The 18468-nt window shown below is 32.2% G+C and overlaps 1 protein-coding gene across 6 annotated transcripts in view; it reads right to left on the bottom strand.

Annotated features, from left to right (window-relative positions):
* Nucleotides 1–625: 625 nt before the first annotated feature.
* Nucleotides 626–18468, bottom strand: part of LOC139498175 (calmodulin-regulated spectrin-associated protein 1-B-like) — a 28196-nt gene continuing 10353 nt past the window's right edge. The window contains exons 9-19 of one of the 6 annotated variants that reach the window (XM_071286510.1): nt 17927–18133; nt 16999–17095; nt 13279–16234; nt 12100–12227; nt 10753–10979; nt 9583–9642; nt 7851–7937; nt 6970–7044; nt 5134–5252; nt 4318–4481; nt 626–3285 (exon numbers count right to left, since the gene is read on the bottom strand). In XM_071286510.1, the coding sequence (XP_071142611.1) occupies nt 3159–3285; nt 4318–4481; nt 5134–5252; nt 6970–7044; nt 7851–7937; nt 9583–9642; nt 10753–10979; nt 12100–12227; nt 13279–16234; nt 16999–17095; nt 17927–18133 (4247 nt within the window). In that variant the 3' untranslated portion in view covers nt 626–3158. Of the gene's footprint in view, nt 3286–4317; nt 4482–5133; nt 5253–6969; nt 7045–7850; nt 7938–9582; nt 9643–10743; nt 10980–12099; nt 12228–13278; nt 16235–16998; nt 17096–17926; nt 18134–18468 lie in introns of all 6 variants that reach the window. The other 5 variants (XM_071286509.1, XM_071286511.1, XM_071286512.1 and 2 more) reach the window with 5 other exon arrangements.

Raw genomic sequence — 18468 nt, 5'->3', positions numbered from 1 at the left:
GCTTATACTAGTCTAAAGCTTTAAATATTTCTGCTGTGCTTTATTTAATATATTAGGACAATGGCTCATTTTAACCTATTTCTGTACTGTTGTTGGGATGCATTCTTGTAGACATAAAAACAACAATGACTTTTATGCAATTTGGTTATTATACATGTATTTCAGCCATGTAAAACAATGTAGTTTAATTTCAGAGAAAGATATTTATGTTTGAAATTTAGAACCTTTTGAAACCATGTTAACATTTAGTAACCTCAAATTATGTATGAGCTGCATCCGATAGAAATCGACCATGTGCAAATAAATATCAGTACATCTGTTAACCTATTTTGGGTTGAAAAAATCTCTGTGAAATGTCTGTAAAAGTTTGAAAATTGAGGTGATACATGTATAAGTATCATACTTAATAGACCAAAATTCATCTGTTATCATGGTTATGTTGTATTTAAATGTTTCAAAATCAATCAAAGTCTTTTATCACATATTTGTTAAGAAAAAAATGGGTTTTGCATATGATACATAATTTTTGTATCCAGATGATAATTCAATTGAAGAACTTGACATTTTTTGAAGATTTTTATGGTTTTACTTGTTGTATATAATTAAATAATTATAATTCAACATGTTTTCTCTTTTCTGTAAATCTTAAATTTGTGATTTATAAATAGATTATAATATGTCTTTTCCAAATTGGCCCTGGTATCATCCCTCGGCCCTTGGTTGATATAGGAGTCTTGGGATAATACCAGGGCATATATGGAAAGGGCATAATATAATCTATAAATATATGTACTTGTATACCTGCACTTGCATAAGGTTGATTTTTATTTGATGCAGCTAATATGATACAAAAACTTGACCAGACAAACATATTTTTCAGTTTAGAAAATTGGTAATATCTAAATCACATAAAGAGTCGACAAAAAAAAAATGTGTCCACTCTTGGAGGGAATATACAACTTTAGCACTATAAATTATACCACAAGACATTACTAGTAATAAATATATGTATATATTACAAATATCAACAGCATGGAATACACATAATTACACCTAATTGTTAAAAAAGACAACCAATTGACAGATTTTATTACAAGAATCATAATACAATATTGAAAGACATGTAGATGGTTTGATACAACCCACTATTAAAGCACAATTAATTGTGTCTCTAACACTTAATTTAGCCCTTTTACAACATAAATTTGAACATGGCTGTTTCTAAATTTACAAAAGCTGTTATAATATGTAAGCCTGTTATAAATATATTAGTTACAATGCCTTTTCCTGAACTCTTAAAATGGTTCAAAACATGGAAACTTTCACTTTACTTAACAGGGGAACAAGTCGTTCTTTCTTTTTACATGGACAAACAAAATTATGGAAGTACTTCCTAATTATTCAATGCACCATTTCAAATTTCAAGTAGCGTCAAACCTGCTTTGAAGGTCACCTCTATTACAATTGGATCAAATTTATGTCATGTCAATTCACCATATCTTTGTCCCACTGCAATAGTACCTAGCATTTTGAACCTCATTTCAAATATCACTTTTCTTATATGGTCAGTTTTCTCTGTTTCAGATGATGACCTTTACCTACAGGTTTAACTGTAATTCTAAACACTTTATTTTTCTCTGTTTCAGATGATGACCTTTACATACAGCTTTAACGCCAATTTTAAACACTTTTCATTTTCGTTCACAAATAGTCAAGTTCAATCTTTGTTCCTAAGCTCCAATATGAACCAGCATGACCACAATCACTTAAAACTAAGCTATTATTTAGAAAGCTAACTAAGGAAAAGTTAAATGGCACATGAGATAAAGCTATCTCTTCAAAGCTTTCAAATATATTGAGTAATTCAAATACAATCAACTTCAAGTATGCAAAAATCTACAGTTTTTGGTACAGAGATCTTCTACTTTAAAATACATATGTTGCCAATTAACTGGTTCTGCTATGATAATCAATGAATAATAAACTGATGTTCAGAACTTCAGATACTGTATACTTAAATATGACTGTTTCAGGTAAACAGCATTTATAATATAGCATTATTAAATGGTTATCACATTGGACAATGTACCTCAATTCTAGCCTATTTGAGTACATGTTTGTCCAACATTCTTCAACTAAACTAACTGTTACATCTTTTTATATAAATTACACTAATGCTAAAAAATCTGTTTTTTACTATTTGGTAGTTGACATACTTATATTAAATCTACTGTAAGCAGCTTTATTTTTTTTTAGACTGATTCAAATTCAATTGCTGAATGGAAGACAAGAAAAAAGTAAAACCCTTCATATCTTTTCAATAAATAATAATTTTCATTGAAAGACCTAGTTCCTTGAAGTAGTTAACGTTGAAAAACTTAATACTACGACTTTTTAATACTGTACAACACTCCATTACCTTTATCGATACCTTTATTACGGTAGATAAAATAGAATCCAAGATCTGATTGCTATCAAAACAATTGTTTGCTAAAGTGTACAGAATTTTTTTTTCTATGTTTCAAATCCCTATTTCAATACACTGGAATTTGCAATTGTTAAAACAGATTTTGATCGTTTTTTATTATATATTGAGTACCAACAGCCAATTATAGAGAGTAAAATGTAAATTCAGAAATTATTGTGATGTTTTTATTATTACGAAAAATGAGAAAGGGTTATGATGGTTATGTTGGCAATAATTTAAACTTGCATTTTGAAATTTTTTATATGAATTTAGTAGAATTTTTCTCAATACTGCAAAAATTAGAATTGCATTTTGGTCTAAAATGACTAAATCGCAATAATAAATGCATGCATTAATTTCTGAATTTACAGTATATATATCTCTTCATAAAAAACAAGCACATTTAACATCTACAATATAAAAGCGGTCTTCTATAATATCCTCCTTGACAATTTTATAATATATACTGCATAGAATTATTAAAAGCAATTGTCCTTGTAAGACACGTTTGTTCTTGATGTACCCATACCAGTGACTTTCCTCTAAGCCAGACAAATTTCAGCTATTTTATAAAGCACTTGAACATGGATTAGCACTTCAGATCTATTCTGTATTTACAGTTGCTACGAACTTCTTTACTTAAGCACTAGCGAGTCTTCTTACATAGTTTACTGCAAGCTTTTTAAGGAAGCTATTTGTTTTTAGCAGCCATTTTATGAGTTTTCCACAACGAATTATGAATTACAACAGCATCAATTGAGACAGATAAATGTTTTGTGCTTACAACTTGTGTAAATTTCTTTCCACCACTATTATATCTGAAGAAAAAAAAATCAAAGAATAAAAATAAATAAATGAATATCTATTTGACAATGGATATTTAGCACACAAATCAATCTATTTGAACTTTACACACCTCCAATGATAAATGAAACAGGAAGTTGTTGAGAGATGATTCTGAAAACACATTACACAGTATAGCTGACCTATATATACCCTGTAACCAAATTTCAGAAATCCTTGTAATGTAGTTCCTGAGAAAACTTTGACTAAATTATCATCGTGGATGTCATGTGTAAAACTATTAAAGCAGGGGTATAAAACTTTAATATATATATATATATGGAAACACTTCTACAATTAAGAAGAGCATTTCAGTCCAGTGATCACAGATGGTTTCAACTGTCCTCATTGTTTGTCTTTAATGACAAAAACTTGTATTAGTTCTATGTTTTTTTCTGCTGTATCATTTCATTTTTTGATATCCTGAGAATTTATATCTTCCTATACAGTATGGGTTTTGCTCATGGTTAAAAGGCCATGCAGTGATCTTTAGTTGTTGACAACTTTAATTGTTGGTCCTTTTGTGGATAGTAATCTTATAGGTAATGATACCACACTTCCTTAAATTTTGCCATGACGCAAGGTATACATGGGATTTTGAGATTTTGTTTATTTTTTAAGGTGGTACCTAACACTACAGGGAGATAACTCTGTAAATTCAGCTAAACGTTTTAATTACGTTGTGTTGTTAAAGGAATATTAAGGTTCTCAATGATCAAAATTGGTGTTTGTCAAATTGCTATATAACCAGTGTAATTTTTTTGACTAAAACGGTTGGTCCAAAATTTTTAATTTTTAACGTGTCAAAGGAAATACTTTGTCAAAATTTTAAAAATTCAACGAGCCAAATTAATTTTGGTTAAGGTGTTGGGTACCACCTTAAGATGCAAGTGTCAAAATATATATCAATCCTGCTTGTTTGGTTAATGGTCTTCTTTTTTGTGTTCTATCTGTTCTGTGTTTTCTGATGCAATATTGTATATATATATTTATGTATTAATACTTACTTATAAAACTTTTCAATCATGGAATTTGTTATCCTATTTGGCCCTACTCCATGTAACTTGATCATGAAATCTGTATCTGTATAGTACATGTATAGACTTCTATACTGACAACTATGATCTCTGAATAGAATCATAAAATGGTGAGCTTCAGAGCCTTCTAAAACCTGAAACATATAATCACAACTTTTAAAGCAATTGCAAGTCTAATAATACTAGCATCATGTGATCAATATTTTGTAATATTACAACAACTAAATACTAATAGTATCTATATAGAGTCTTCCAAATAAGATTTTTTGCTATCAGAATTCCAATTGATGTTGGATTGATTGATTGATTGTTGGTTGCTTAACGTCCAGTGGCAAATATTTCATGCATATTCAGGACGAGAACAAGTTAACAATAAATACTATAGGTAGGTTGATACAATAGAGGCCATCTGGGATGATGGTCAGGGAAATTTGGATTGCCACAGGAAAATGAGGGTATATTGGATAGGGACAGAAATTTTGCCTTGCAACAGGCCACCTACGGACCCAATTGATGTTGGAATACGTGGATGTTTGGTGTCACTTTTATACAAAGTCTTAGTATGTCAGATCATTTATCACATGTTTCATAGCGCCAGAATGTTCATACTGACAATTGATCCTTAAGGTAGATCATAGGTATAGATTTCTTGAGATAGAATTTTTTAATACTATGACAAAATGGAGATTTTACAGTAAGTTTTTTTTCAAAAATGTAATAAAAAGTATGGGTCATCATATTTTCCAAGCTATGAGTCATTGAAAATTGCCAAAATTTGTGACTTACCTCTAAAACTGTATTTTTCATGGTCGTGTTTACACTTCCAGCCAGGCAGCAGTGACTTATAGCATTATTTATAATACTTTTATTGGATTTAGTACTAGGTTTAACATACAACTTTGGACCTACAAAAGAAAAACTATGTATCAAACATTTGCAGACGGTCACAATGGCATCATACACTTGTAATAACTATAAAGTGAGGGTACCCAAACAGCACCTTTTTCACAGTTTTTTCACCTACATTTTTTTTTATGATCAAGACAAAAGTTTCCATTCTGTGTTTATTTTGTAGACCTATCCTTGTTTACTCTACAGGTTCATGTTGTTTAGTCTTTAGTTTCTATGTTTTGTCTTGTGTACTATTATTTGTCTGTTTTATTTTTTAGCCATGGCGTTGACAGTTTATTTTCAATCTATGAGTTTGACTGTCCCTCTGGTATCTTTCGCCTCTCTTTGGAACAAATATAATTTGAAATCTATATTGAATCCTAGAAAAGTGGACTTGAAGCTACGTATAACTTCCAACAATCCATAATTCTATAATGAGGAGTAGCAAATTGCATCCATGATTCAATTCACATCCTCAAAATTGAATAACAGATGTTTTGTTCATATCTATAAACATTTAGAACAACTTGAAATATATCCATGCTAATTATCATTTTTTTAGGAAATGGATACTTGTAACATACTTTATTTGCTCATTTTTGAAAGATCACCTTTTTTTCACATGGCGTTACGACATTTCTGCAGATTTTACTTTTTCAGTGAACGATTTATATATTTCCCTTTTTCCAAAACTGATATCAATTCAAATTTCTAATGGAGTTTGCAACAATAACTACTCTTTTAAATACATCATAAAATATTAAAATGTAAAATAAAGTGCTTGTTATCACTGAATGGTAAAGATTGGTTGGTAGTAAAAGTGAATATACATTGTATATTGTATAAAACAATGATTTAAGTTGATTCAACTACTATTCTGAACAAAGAAAGATAACTCCAATTGAAAATTTCTTGCTACTGCACAATATTGTGCAATTAGATATTTCTTGCTATTGCGCAATACTGTGCAATTGAAAATATTAAACAAGTTAGTAAATAGCTGTAAAAATGACAAAAAAAATCAGTGATTACCAGTAATCACTGAAACAACTAGTAAATACATGTAATTACTAAATTGGCTATAGTAATTACAGGTATTTACTGAAATGTTTAGTAATTACGTGTAATTCCTAATTTCACCTATTTACTGTAACATATATATACTGAGCTTGTTTGTGCTTATCTACTTAACCATGTTTACCTATACTATGCTGAAAGACATGTATAGTGTCTAATCATAAAATTAAAAATAGCTTCGTCTCAAAGAAAACTTTGTAAGATTTCAGCAGCTATTTTTGTTGAATAGGTGCAATTTGGATACTGTGACTTAGCTACTAGACCTTGCCTTCAAATTGACTTTAAAAGAATTGTGTATTTCTTACAGAGTACCAAAGTAATTTACCTGTTGAAAATTATAAAGTCAAAAGTAACAACATCATAACATAATACAACTGCAAATAAATTTTCAATGGTATAAATAGTGGGAAATTTGAATTTGTATACTGTGGATTCATTTATTTCCTTGGGAACCAATTTTCGTGGTATGAGGATAAATCGTATTTTTGTTGATATTTGATTTCATGGTTTTTCCAAAGTCTGAATAGAAGCCAATACAAATTTAGTTCTTCGTTGAACATTTGAATTCTTTGGTCACATGTTAACAGGAAATCCATGAAAATTGGTATCAAACGAATATTAATTAATCCACATGAATGAAATGAACATGATTACCTGAATAATCTGATCCAGACATAGAACCAGCCTCACTACTTCCTGAAGCAGACATTTTACCTCTACCGTGCAAATCTGAAATGACAGTCATATTCTTAGCTAAAAATGGTTCTATTTATGAGAAATAATAAGAATAAATGGTGAATGTGTCCATGGGACACAGATGATGCCCCCTCTTGCAGGAACATAACTGATTCAAATTTGTATTTTAGAAAACTATAGAAAATTTAGCAAAATTCAAACTTAATCTGTATTTTGTGGTAATAAGCATTGTGTTTAAGTTTTATTGCATTAGGTTGAAGCAATCTAAAGTAGAGAACGTGAAGGAGTATAACTCTAGAACGGTTAAAGTGACACAATAGCAATGCAATATTAAGAGGGTGGTAAAGGGAAATTTTCGTGCAACATGTTTTGCCCTATTTATTTCACTTGCAGCTGTGTAAAAGGTTCGTTATTCATTGTGTTTTGTAAAATCGGCAAAAAGATCAATGTACAAGAATTTTTTAATTGTTCGTTCATCTTTAAATGGCAATTTTATCTCGCGTTCTTCCATGCAGATTCCCGCACTTTTGGGCCCCTCTATTAAACATGAAGAAATCCAGTAAATTATTGTTCCTAAATTGATTTTTTATTTTTTGTGTTTTAGCACTGCATTTGAGCTATTTCGTCGTGGCCAGTTTTAATTAGTGGAGGAAGTGCCTTGAGAAAACCATGAACCTTCAATAGGAAAACTGACAATCCTAGTCAGTTAAGATTGGAGTCAAGTGCACCTGCAGGAGCGGGTCTCGAACTCACAACCTCAGTGTTGACTGGCTGATGATTAAATTAGTAACTACTTAGACCCCTCGGCCCTATATGTTCATACAAAGGCCAAAGAATACCTGGAGAGGGTGGTCTCTTTCTATGTGTCATACCTCCAAAGGCTAATGACTTCCCTTCTGCTGAAGTTGTTAGCTGATTACAGGAAACTAAAAGGTAAAAAATACAATATTACAGAGTTGATAGCATCAGTACTTCAAATTTCTGTTTAAAAAAAGAGCTATAAATATGTGTTAATAAATTAAATCAAATGTTTTCAAACAACAAATACAAAATGTAAAGTATTGCAAGTAACTGCCAAGCATTCAGGCAAATAAACAGTAAATATAGTTTTCAGTCAGTGACCTAATTTTTTTTTATATTTGACCTTGAATTTCTTACCATAACTGAACTGACGACCTGTTATCCAGCAGGAACAGTAATGAACCTGATGACAATCATACAATATTTTTCAAGTCAAAAAGCTCATAACAGAAAATACGGAAAATAATAAGTCTACATGCTTTGATTAATAGCCCATAATTAGTTACAGAATTTTTCCTCATGCAAAATTTCATCTATCATCAAACAAGACATTTAATTTGAACTTTGACATTCATCAATAAAAATACATTATAGCTATTATCAGTGCTTTGAAATATTTTGAAACAAGGTCTGTTTTTTGGGTTATGTTTATCATTGTGTTGCACTCTCAATATCTTACACTCAACATGTTGGATAGAAATTCATCTTATGCAAGTGCACATATAATACATATACATGCACATGATTTTGATTGATTTTGAAACAATTCATTACAAAAAAGGATATTTTTTTGGTCTGTTTTGAAAGGTTGTATATCAACTTAATTTCATAATTATTGCGAACCCTATCTTAGTTTTCCATAGATTCACCTGCAAGTTACCTGTGGATTTAAACTTTTGGCAGTTCTATTGTCCCATCTAACAAATACAACAGGTATTGTTCTCTGTGAAGTTTATTCACTGGGACCTTTAAATTTCTTCTAGGAGAAATATATCACTCATTGATTAATTTACCTGACCAAAAAATTACCTTCTTTTTTTATTGAAATACTTCTATAAACTCACATAAACTGTATGCAATATTGTATTTATTCAATATATCATTAATATATTTTCAATCTGTTCAATATAAAATCTGGTTTAATAATAAAAAGTTTATTTCAGACACATTTTTTAGTATTTTCCAATGAATTTACATGTTTTTTTTGTTGTTCATTTATGTTTATAAAGACCTTAATTTAAAAATAATAATATTCATATTTTTAATTATCAAACACACAAAAATATTGAATATTTGATCAGAAATCAACTTTTAATTTTTGAATCAGTCTTAATATTGAACACATTAAAAACGAGTTATTGGTATTGAATAAATACAACACCACATGCAGTTTTGTGAGTCCTTACTTAGTATTGGTATAAGTATTTTTTCATCATTGACAGTTCAATTTTTTGTTCAGGTAAATTAATCAATGAGTGATATAATTCTCTTGGAAGAAATTTAAAGGTCTGAGTGAATAAACTACACAGAGAACAATACCTGTTGTATTTGTTAGATGGGACAATAGAACTGCCAAAAGTTTAAATCGACAGGTAACTTGCAGGTGAATCTATGGAAAACTATCATAGGGTTCGCAATAATAGATTTAAGCATACTGTAAACTCAGAAATTATTGTGATGTTTTATTATTGCGAAAAATGGGACAGGGTTATAATCGCAATAGCTAAACATCCTATCTATATAGCACTTAAAAAAAAAGTTTGAACAAACCTGCTTTTCTCATTTTTCCATGATGAAATGTGTTACTGCGAGGAGGGTACCGCCTTCCAGCTAAAAATAAATCATGCCAACTAAACAAAATGCAAACAAAGCTAAAAGCAAACAAATAATAAAAATAAAAGCAATAAACTAAAAAATAAAAGCAGAACTGGAAAGCTTAGGTGATGTAAATGACTCTGGTAATCTTATGCAGTTACATAGGCAGATGCAGTTAAAGGAGAGATTGGAGCTATCAAACATTTTTAATACAATTAAGTACAAATAATTGGCTGATAGGGGCTCAATTAACATCAGCTTTCATCATACCAAACTGACAGGGTTTCAATTAACATTAGCTTCCGTCATATCAAATGGACAGGGCCTCAATAAACATTAGCTTTCATCACACCAAATTGACTGGGCCTCAATTAACATTAGCTTTTATCATACCAAATTGGCTGGGCCTCAATTAACATTAGCTTTCAATGTACCAAATTGACAGAGCCTCAATTAACATTATCTTTAATCATACCAAATTGTCAGAGTCTCAAATAATATTAGCTTTCATCATATATAATTGGCAGGGCCTCAATTAACATAAGCTTTCATCATACCAACAGGACCAAATTGACTAACATGAAAAAGGACGTCAAAGCTGTATTTGTGATTTAAGCTATAGTATTACCTGTCAAAATCAATACAAAGCAATGTCTATGATACTTAGCTCTTCTATCAGGTCTATTAAAATGGGTGTTAAAGATAAAGAAGAAAAGAACGGACAACCAACCATAATTTGAGTAATTTTCTTTACATTAAATGGGACAGAAAATCGTAAATGACCCGTGATCAAAAATATTACTTCCCTTGTTACCCACCCACATTCAATTTAATCAAACAGCCCTTAGTAACAGTCAGCAACTGGTCATGTTTAAATACTGTGATTTCATAACCATGATAACTATGGGAATCTAATTTTCATAGATTTTAAGAAGAAAAAAAACAAAAGAATTTAATTATCACACGAAATATAATTTCCAATTGGATCGTATATAAAACTAGTGAAAATCAGGAAAACATCTGAAAAAAAATCTATGTTTCATGAGCCTATGTAAATTGGTTCCCATGAAGAAATAAAACCATCCACAATATGTCAATTTTACATTAGTATCAAACCTGTATTACCCGTTAAGTCTTCTTGAGACGTGTGTAGGGGTTCTTTATGGGCAGGTTTATTTGGTTTGACGAACATGGATTGAGGTCGTGATTTTTGCCTAAATGATCGCTCTCGTTTGACGACAGGACGAGTCTCTTCATCTTCTTTATGTTTTTTCTCCTGGTACTGTCTGAAAATCTCTTCCCTTCGTAACTTTTCTTCCAATTTTCTTTGGTCTGATTGCTCCTGTTTTACCCTAGAGAGATAAGAATAAGAATATTTATTGTTCCAATTTTGTTGGTATGACCAACATGACATTTTAACATACAAACAAAACACTATGATTTGTTAAAAAAAAAAAGTTTAATCTCACATATTGAGTTTTCATATCATTTTACAGCTCTTTTCATAATGCTAGCAAGTTAACAGTTTGTTTGGCTTGCTTAATTTGTTTGTATAACAACTGAAGAAGGCCAATGGCCAAAACGTCTTGAACAATTGGTTTATTTATACAATTATAAAAGATATGTTCCCTATTGGAATTTTGAAAACAAGGATAATTTGTTTGTATCAATGTTTGCTCAAGTATTGTTAAGATTGACAGTTTAATTTGATTGGACATTATAAAAAAATTACCTGTACACAGATTAACCTTGCCTACTTATATTGTTAGCAGATGTCTATCTTATTTACAATGCTTGAGTAAAAATTTATACAAACAAAGCAAGCAAGTCGACCAAACATTTGTCTTACTAGCGTTATGAAAAGAGCTGGAAAATGCCTGAGAGCTCATTATATATATAATTATGCAAAAATTCATGAGGATACTTGTAAGACTCAGATCAACGTCCGGTCTCTAATCAACGTCCGTTCCTCAAATCGACGTCACAATAAAATAACATTCCAAATCGACGGCCAATTTTATGCTTCTCTAATCGACGGCCAATTTTAGGCTTCTGTAATCGACGTCCAATTTTTAGCTTCTCTATATATGTTTCACTCCAGGTGTAAACAGAGTTCAAAATATGATACTCACAAAACAATTGGCTCTACTTCTTTATTTTGGGTATTGTTGAAGACTGGCCAATGCCCTCTTTATGTCGTTTGGTTTCTTTTCATTCACTTATTTACACATACACGCATGTCAATTATTGATATGAATAGGAATGACATACTACAATGTAGATTAATTTGACTAACTTTTATCAAGATAAATATTAACATATATGTTACCTATTTCGGGTTGAAAAAATCTTTATGGAATAGAGTATCAAAATATTGGACGTCAATTTGTAAATGATTTGGATGTCGATTTGAGGTACGGACGTCGATTAGAGACCGGACGTCGATCTGGGTCTAACACACTTATGCCCTACCTCTCCTGATCTTTCCTTCTAGACATCTCAATTTCCTTGTACTGACGCTTTTTCTCCTGTTCTTCCTTCCTTTTCTGTTGAAGCTGAATAAGTTTTTCTTTCTTTTTCTGAATCTCTTCAGCTTCATCCTTAATTAAAAAAGTATATGAAAAATTGCATCCCAAGAAAAAATATGAGAACTGAATTTGTGATTTCAAGATATTAAGTTTCTTAAATGTCATGAATGCTCTTTTCATGCTGGACCTGATGTTCAATAGTTGTTGATGTGGTTCATAAGTGTTTCTTGTTTCTCATTTTTTATATAGATTAGACTTGTGATTTTCCTGTTTGTATGATTTTACACCAGTCATTTTTTGCGGCCCGTTATAGCTTACTGTTTGGTGTGATGCATAGATGATAAATTGCTTCATTGCGGTAAAAATGAGGAAATGAAAAAAAATCTGGAAATAAAGAAAAAGCGTGCAGTAAAAATGTTGACTTTTTCATATACTTATATAAATGAATTTGTAGGATACTTATACAAGTGAATTTTATTTACTTATATTATAATAAATGCATATCACCTCATGTCAAGAACAGTATATATATCACATGAACTAGAATAAAATGCATGCAACATCTTTTTAAAGACATGTGTTTCATATATGGAACAAACAGGCACATTGAAGGCCATACATTGACCTATAACAGTTTACTTTTATAAATTGTTATTTGTATGGAGAGTTGTCTTATTTGCACTCACACCACATCTTCCTATATCTACATATATATTATTTCCAAAAATTAATTTTATAATGTAGAATTAAAAAATATTTTCAGTGAGTTGACTAAAGACCTCATTCAATAACAGACAAATGTAATGCAACATAGTCTTAATTCCATCACACATTGTTGTCAATACAATGGGACACTACAGAACTGTCATACAAGTGAGAGGTTTAGTTACTTTAAAACAAGGTTGAATCCACAATTTTCAACATAAGGAATGCCTATACCATGTATACCAAGTCAAAATACAGCTGTTGTTTTCCATTCCTTTGATGTGTTAGAGCTTTTGATTTTGCCACTTGATAAGGGAAATTCTGTTTCAAATTCCCTCGGAGTTCAGTGTTTTTGTTATTTTACTTTTTTCTAAACTGATTGACAATGAAATTGACATATGTCCTCCAATCAACTTACCTGGTTTATGGATGTTTCATCTTCACCAATCACAAAGCCTATACCAGAAACATTTTGTCCTGAAGCATTCTGGGATGCATCACTTCCTTGGGAGACATCCTGTGTATGACTAGTACTATCCAGTTCAGACCGGTTTTGGTTGGAATTCACTTGTTCTTGTACTGCAGAAACTGAATCAGCTTTTAGTCTATTTTTACCCAATACTGGTTTGGCTTTTGGAGTACTTTCATTGAATGACACAAAGAATTCATTTTTACTTGTTAAATCATTTTCTCCAGTATGACTTGAAGAGACACCACTTAAGTCATTACTTATCACAGATTCTAAATGACCTTGAGCATTAGTCCGAGACATGTCTGACAATGATGACACTTGAGTCAGCGACGTATCAGTCGTTACCCGACTAGGAGTCTGTGAAAAATTCTGATACTGTGCAGACACAGGCGTTTGAGAATGGTATGAATTTGGTACTGAATAATTATTGGAATGTATATTTGTCACGGTTGAAGTCACTGGTTGGTAATTTGTCATTGGTTGTGCTGGTGGTGGATGATACATCTGAGCACCAACATGACTAGAAGGAACAGCACTGTGCTGCAGTCCAGGAGTAGGAATACCTGGTCCCATTGGACTGAATGCTGGAACCATACCATGAGTATGAGGGGAAGACGTCATAGGCCCAGCCCCATGTTGTGGGGGCACTGGGTATGGTGGTGACTGACCAAATGCCTGTGGCTGAGCTGGAGGGTATGGACAAGAAGGAGAAAATACTTGCTGGTATCCATTATAGGGTGGAACATACTGGTTGTGACCAGTACTTGTAGCTGGATGATACTGGTTTAGACCAGCACCTGTGGCTGGCATATACTGGTTTTGACTCGGTACAACTGGACCCACTGGGACCTGTTGAGGTTGCATGCTTTGAGGATTATAAGAAATTTCAGGACCTCTTGTCATGTGATGCTGTGTTGTCATTGGAACACTAGTATTGGGCAACCTTTGCTGGACATTCCTCTGTTGTTGTGGAGGTAGTCCTCTTGACTGTTTAATTTGTTCCTGTTGCAAAGACAATCGATTTATTTCAATTTGCAGATCTGACAGGTTCCTATTAAATTTATCTAAAGAAGTATTATAATCAGCTGTAGGTTTTGGTAAATGTTTTTCTGCAAGCCGACCATCAAATGGCGGTGGACTGTCAGGCGTCTCTGGTTTCTCAGCATAAGCCTGTGTCACAACTTCACCATCATCTTTAAACCACTTCTTGCGTACATTTTCAATAGTTTGCTGTATACCTTCGCGTGAGAATGGTCGTTGTGACATACCATTAGCACTGTCATATTCATCTGGTCCTGCTCTTGCAGGTGAAGGGGAATGTTCCTTTTGAGTATATTGAGGTTTTCGTTCCGTAGAAATGTCTTGTCTTTGTGCGCCTGCCAAATCTTCAAATGATCCACTAGAAGAGCTTCTTGCCTCCTCTTCCAGAATACCATTTTCCGTATCACCAGGTTTCTTAAGGACATGAAGGAAAGCAGTTTTTCCAAGCTTTTGTCTAAGCCTTTGTTGCTGAACTTCATTTCTTTGTTTTTTCTTCTCGATAAGTTTCCTTTTTTCTTCTAATTTCATTTTAATTTGCAAGAGTTCTGAGGGAACTGGGGGTTCTGCTGAACCTTGTGCTGATTCCCCAGACGGACTGGCATTTTGTAAAGTTTGTTGCCATGTAGTGTGATTATTTGACGGGGCAAATGATGTCTTTTTTTCAGATCTTGCCCCATTACTGCTATTGTTAAAAGATGACTTTTTGTTTTCTCCACTCTTTGGTTCCTGTCCATGCTGCATGAAAACAAGTCCAGAATTATCAACTTTGCCAAGACCTTGCTTAAGACGACGGATTTCAGCAAAATTTGTTGTCATGATTTTTTTCTCTGTATTAGGTTTAATATCATCACCAGTCTTAATAATCAGCATTTCTGGCTTTTTAAAAGAGATATTAGTCGGAGTTTTAACATCCTCAGATTCTTTAATTTTATGATCTTTGTGTATTTTATGAGATTCATGGTCGGAAAAGTCACCTGAGCTTCTACTACAAACGCTTCCTTCTCTCGACACTGACGTTTTTCCATCTGAATGAACAAAAGAGGATCTATCGGAACTATCTGTCACAATAGGGATGCCTGCAGCCCGTGCCGTTTCAGGAGTATATACCTGACTCTGAATGGTGTAACTTAACTTGACAGAATCAGAACTTTTATCAACTGCTCGTTCAGAAACATTTCCAGGAATGCTAAACGCGGAAAATATTGGCCTATCCAATGATTTCTGTTGTGATGTTTCTGAATCAGATAACATATCATCAGGAAGAGGTGTCACTGAGTCAGTCACACTGCTGTCTTCACTTAAACTAAACGAACAAGCGCTATCGGTAGATTTTCCTTTTGACCTTGTAGGTGACCTTAAGTCTCTACTAATCAGTTCGGGTTCCTTCCTTGTAGGGGATTTTTTGTTGATTATATGACTACGTTCTTGATCTTTACTGTGATTATTTGTTTTCTCCTTTGCAGGTTTCAGTCGTGCTGTCAAAAGAGGTTCTACGCTATGAGAACCAGACTTTATATTTGAATTATTCATGCTAGTATCAGAATATAAACCATTCTGTGTGCGAACATCGTCGAATCCACTGCGATCAGTCATGCGAGAAACACCTGATGTTACACTTTGAACTTCCATGTAATCTGGATGATCCTGATTATGTAAATTAGAAGCAGTTGTCTCCCTTTGTTGATCAGATGGATGAGTTAATGTGGGAGGCGGTGTTGGGTTAGTGTCATCCCCTATGTCAATACTTCCAATCACATCATCAGAGAAGCTGTCCATCATTTCAGTATCAATGCTTACATTGGCTAACAGATTGGAGGAGGTTGATTTTGTTGCTTCATCATCATCATCATTATTACTGGACCTGCAGTATATATATAAATTGATTAAATACATTCTAATTATTGAATATTTGTTCATATCATTATCATTACCCTTTTTTGCATAGTGAATATTTTATGAAGTAAGTCTTTCAACTAGTTGTTGAAGAACAGGTCTGTGTTTCACAGGAATCTTACACCTAGCTTTTTTTACCTAGATTAATTTAATTCTTAAATTTGACAGCAATACACCAAACTTCATAATACATACTTGTTGTTTAATTTTAATGAAAATTGTGTTTTGACTACGTTTGCTTTTTTTGGCTTCGTTTTTTTTTTTACCTTTGAACTGCTCCCTATTGATGCATACCCTCACTTGCTTTCATACTTTTAAACTCTATATATGCTATTGAACATTATTAATTTAATTAAGGAACAAAATGTGATTATATTCCTAAGGAATAACCTTGCTATTTTAAAAGGGTGGTACTCTTCCACCCATAGATTTCAATCCCCATGCTTGATTGTTTAAGATTTAATGAGAAAAGTTTAATAATGCCTTCTCTCATATCAAAGCTGTGATACAAGTATTATGGAGTTACTGACCAGGGCGATATAGGAGTATGGAAGGATGATAATATCAGATTATTACATGGCATTTTTCATATCGCATGTATTATCAGCCCTAGGTTCAATATCAGCCCAAGAGCCGCATGGCTATTGACCAATTTAAAAAAGATCTGCATGAGACTAAAGTCTTCTATTCTAATCCAAACTTAATCCCTGCCTTAACTGGTATTTATAGTACCTATCTTGCCAAGCTAACATTGTTTCTTGTATAACATCTCTTTCTTTAGCTGAACTTAATGACAATGATCTTCTTCCACCTCTTACTGACTGGGTTACTGAAATAATATAAGCTGCATCAGATAGAAATTTACCTTAAGCATGTGCATGTATATGTTTTAAGACTTTCATTGACATTAAAACATTCAAATATGAATTATAAAATTTATTTAAATAAATAAATAAATAAATGATGCTATAACTTTTGCAAGTAAAATTTTAAAAGAACAAATATTCAATTAGGGTTGACCTCATTTGTAAAATTCCATGCACAAAGTTTGTTAAAGTTATTGATGCGTAATTTCTTTTAACTTTGAGACGGTTTCAATGTAAAGAGCAAAGAGCACAATAAAAATCCATATGAAAAAATAATAAGATAAGCCCATTTCTATAATTCTCACACAATTTATCCTTTTCCTGACCTGTCGATTATTTTTATTTAAACAACATGTGGTTTGTTTGATCTCCGTTACTCTTCAGTCAAAATTCGATTATGACGTCAAATTTTTTTGCTTTCCTCTGAATTTCCTATTGTGACGTCTGACATGAAAAAATGACAACCATGTCTGATGATGTCACATATAAAGAACACATTTTTTGGCAGATAATTCTAAAGGAAGGATTATGATTGTCTGTATATCATCTAAAAATCATAAGAGAAACAGTTCCCACCACCAAATCTCCTGCACACTCCACAGTTAAATTTATATTAAACATTTAAAATGCTTTGTGAGCCATGCGTTTTTTAAATTTGAAAATTTAAATGTCTGATGTGGATAAATATCATATCTCACTCAACCCAGTGGTAGAATCTATATCTATCAATCAATCAATCAGTATAGACTTTCAAGAAGATAAAAGCAAAAAAAATTGAGGCCTACAATTTTTACCTGGAGGATGTTCTCTTTCTTCCGATCGCATCTGACGCTTCGGTAGAAGTGGTTTATGTGGGTGTAATTGAACAGCTCCACTTTGTGGCGAATGGAGACCTGAGTCATCCATAGAACATTTTTTGAAGCTCTGTTTGGTTACATTACTTATTGGTACGTTTAGAACCATGTTGCTTGTTATATGTTTTGCTGTTGATGGTCTTGATGCTAAAATAATAGTGAAAAAAATACATTCCTCAATGATAATGTCAAATGATTTATACAAAATACCATGATCTGTATATCAAGAACCCTAGAATCAATGTTTTTATTTATTAATGATACTTTATTCCATCTCTGAATTTAATGCAAAATATCCTTTTACTCATCCCCCCAAAAGTAGAATACTGATGCAGATTATTTTTTTGGTAAGATTGAATACAATTTCTATGTATTTGTCATTGTCTGCCCCAGTATTTAACATGTTTGAACCAATCATACTGTTGTTTTTTTTCTTTTGAATTGTTTTACATTTCATGTCAGGGCTTTAAAGGTTTTGCTCT

The sequence above is a fragment of the Mytilus edulis genome, chromosome 12, assembly GCF_963676685.1.
Source record: "Mytilus edulis chromosome 12, xbMytEdul2.2, whole genome shotgun sequence".
In the NCBI taxonomy this organism is placed as follows: Eukaryota; Metazoa; Mollusca; class Bivalvia; order Mytilida; family Mytilidae; genus Mytilus; species Mytilus edulis.
This window is presented reverse-complemented; position numbering and strand designations above follow the sequence as displayed.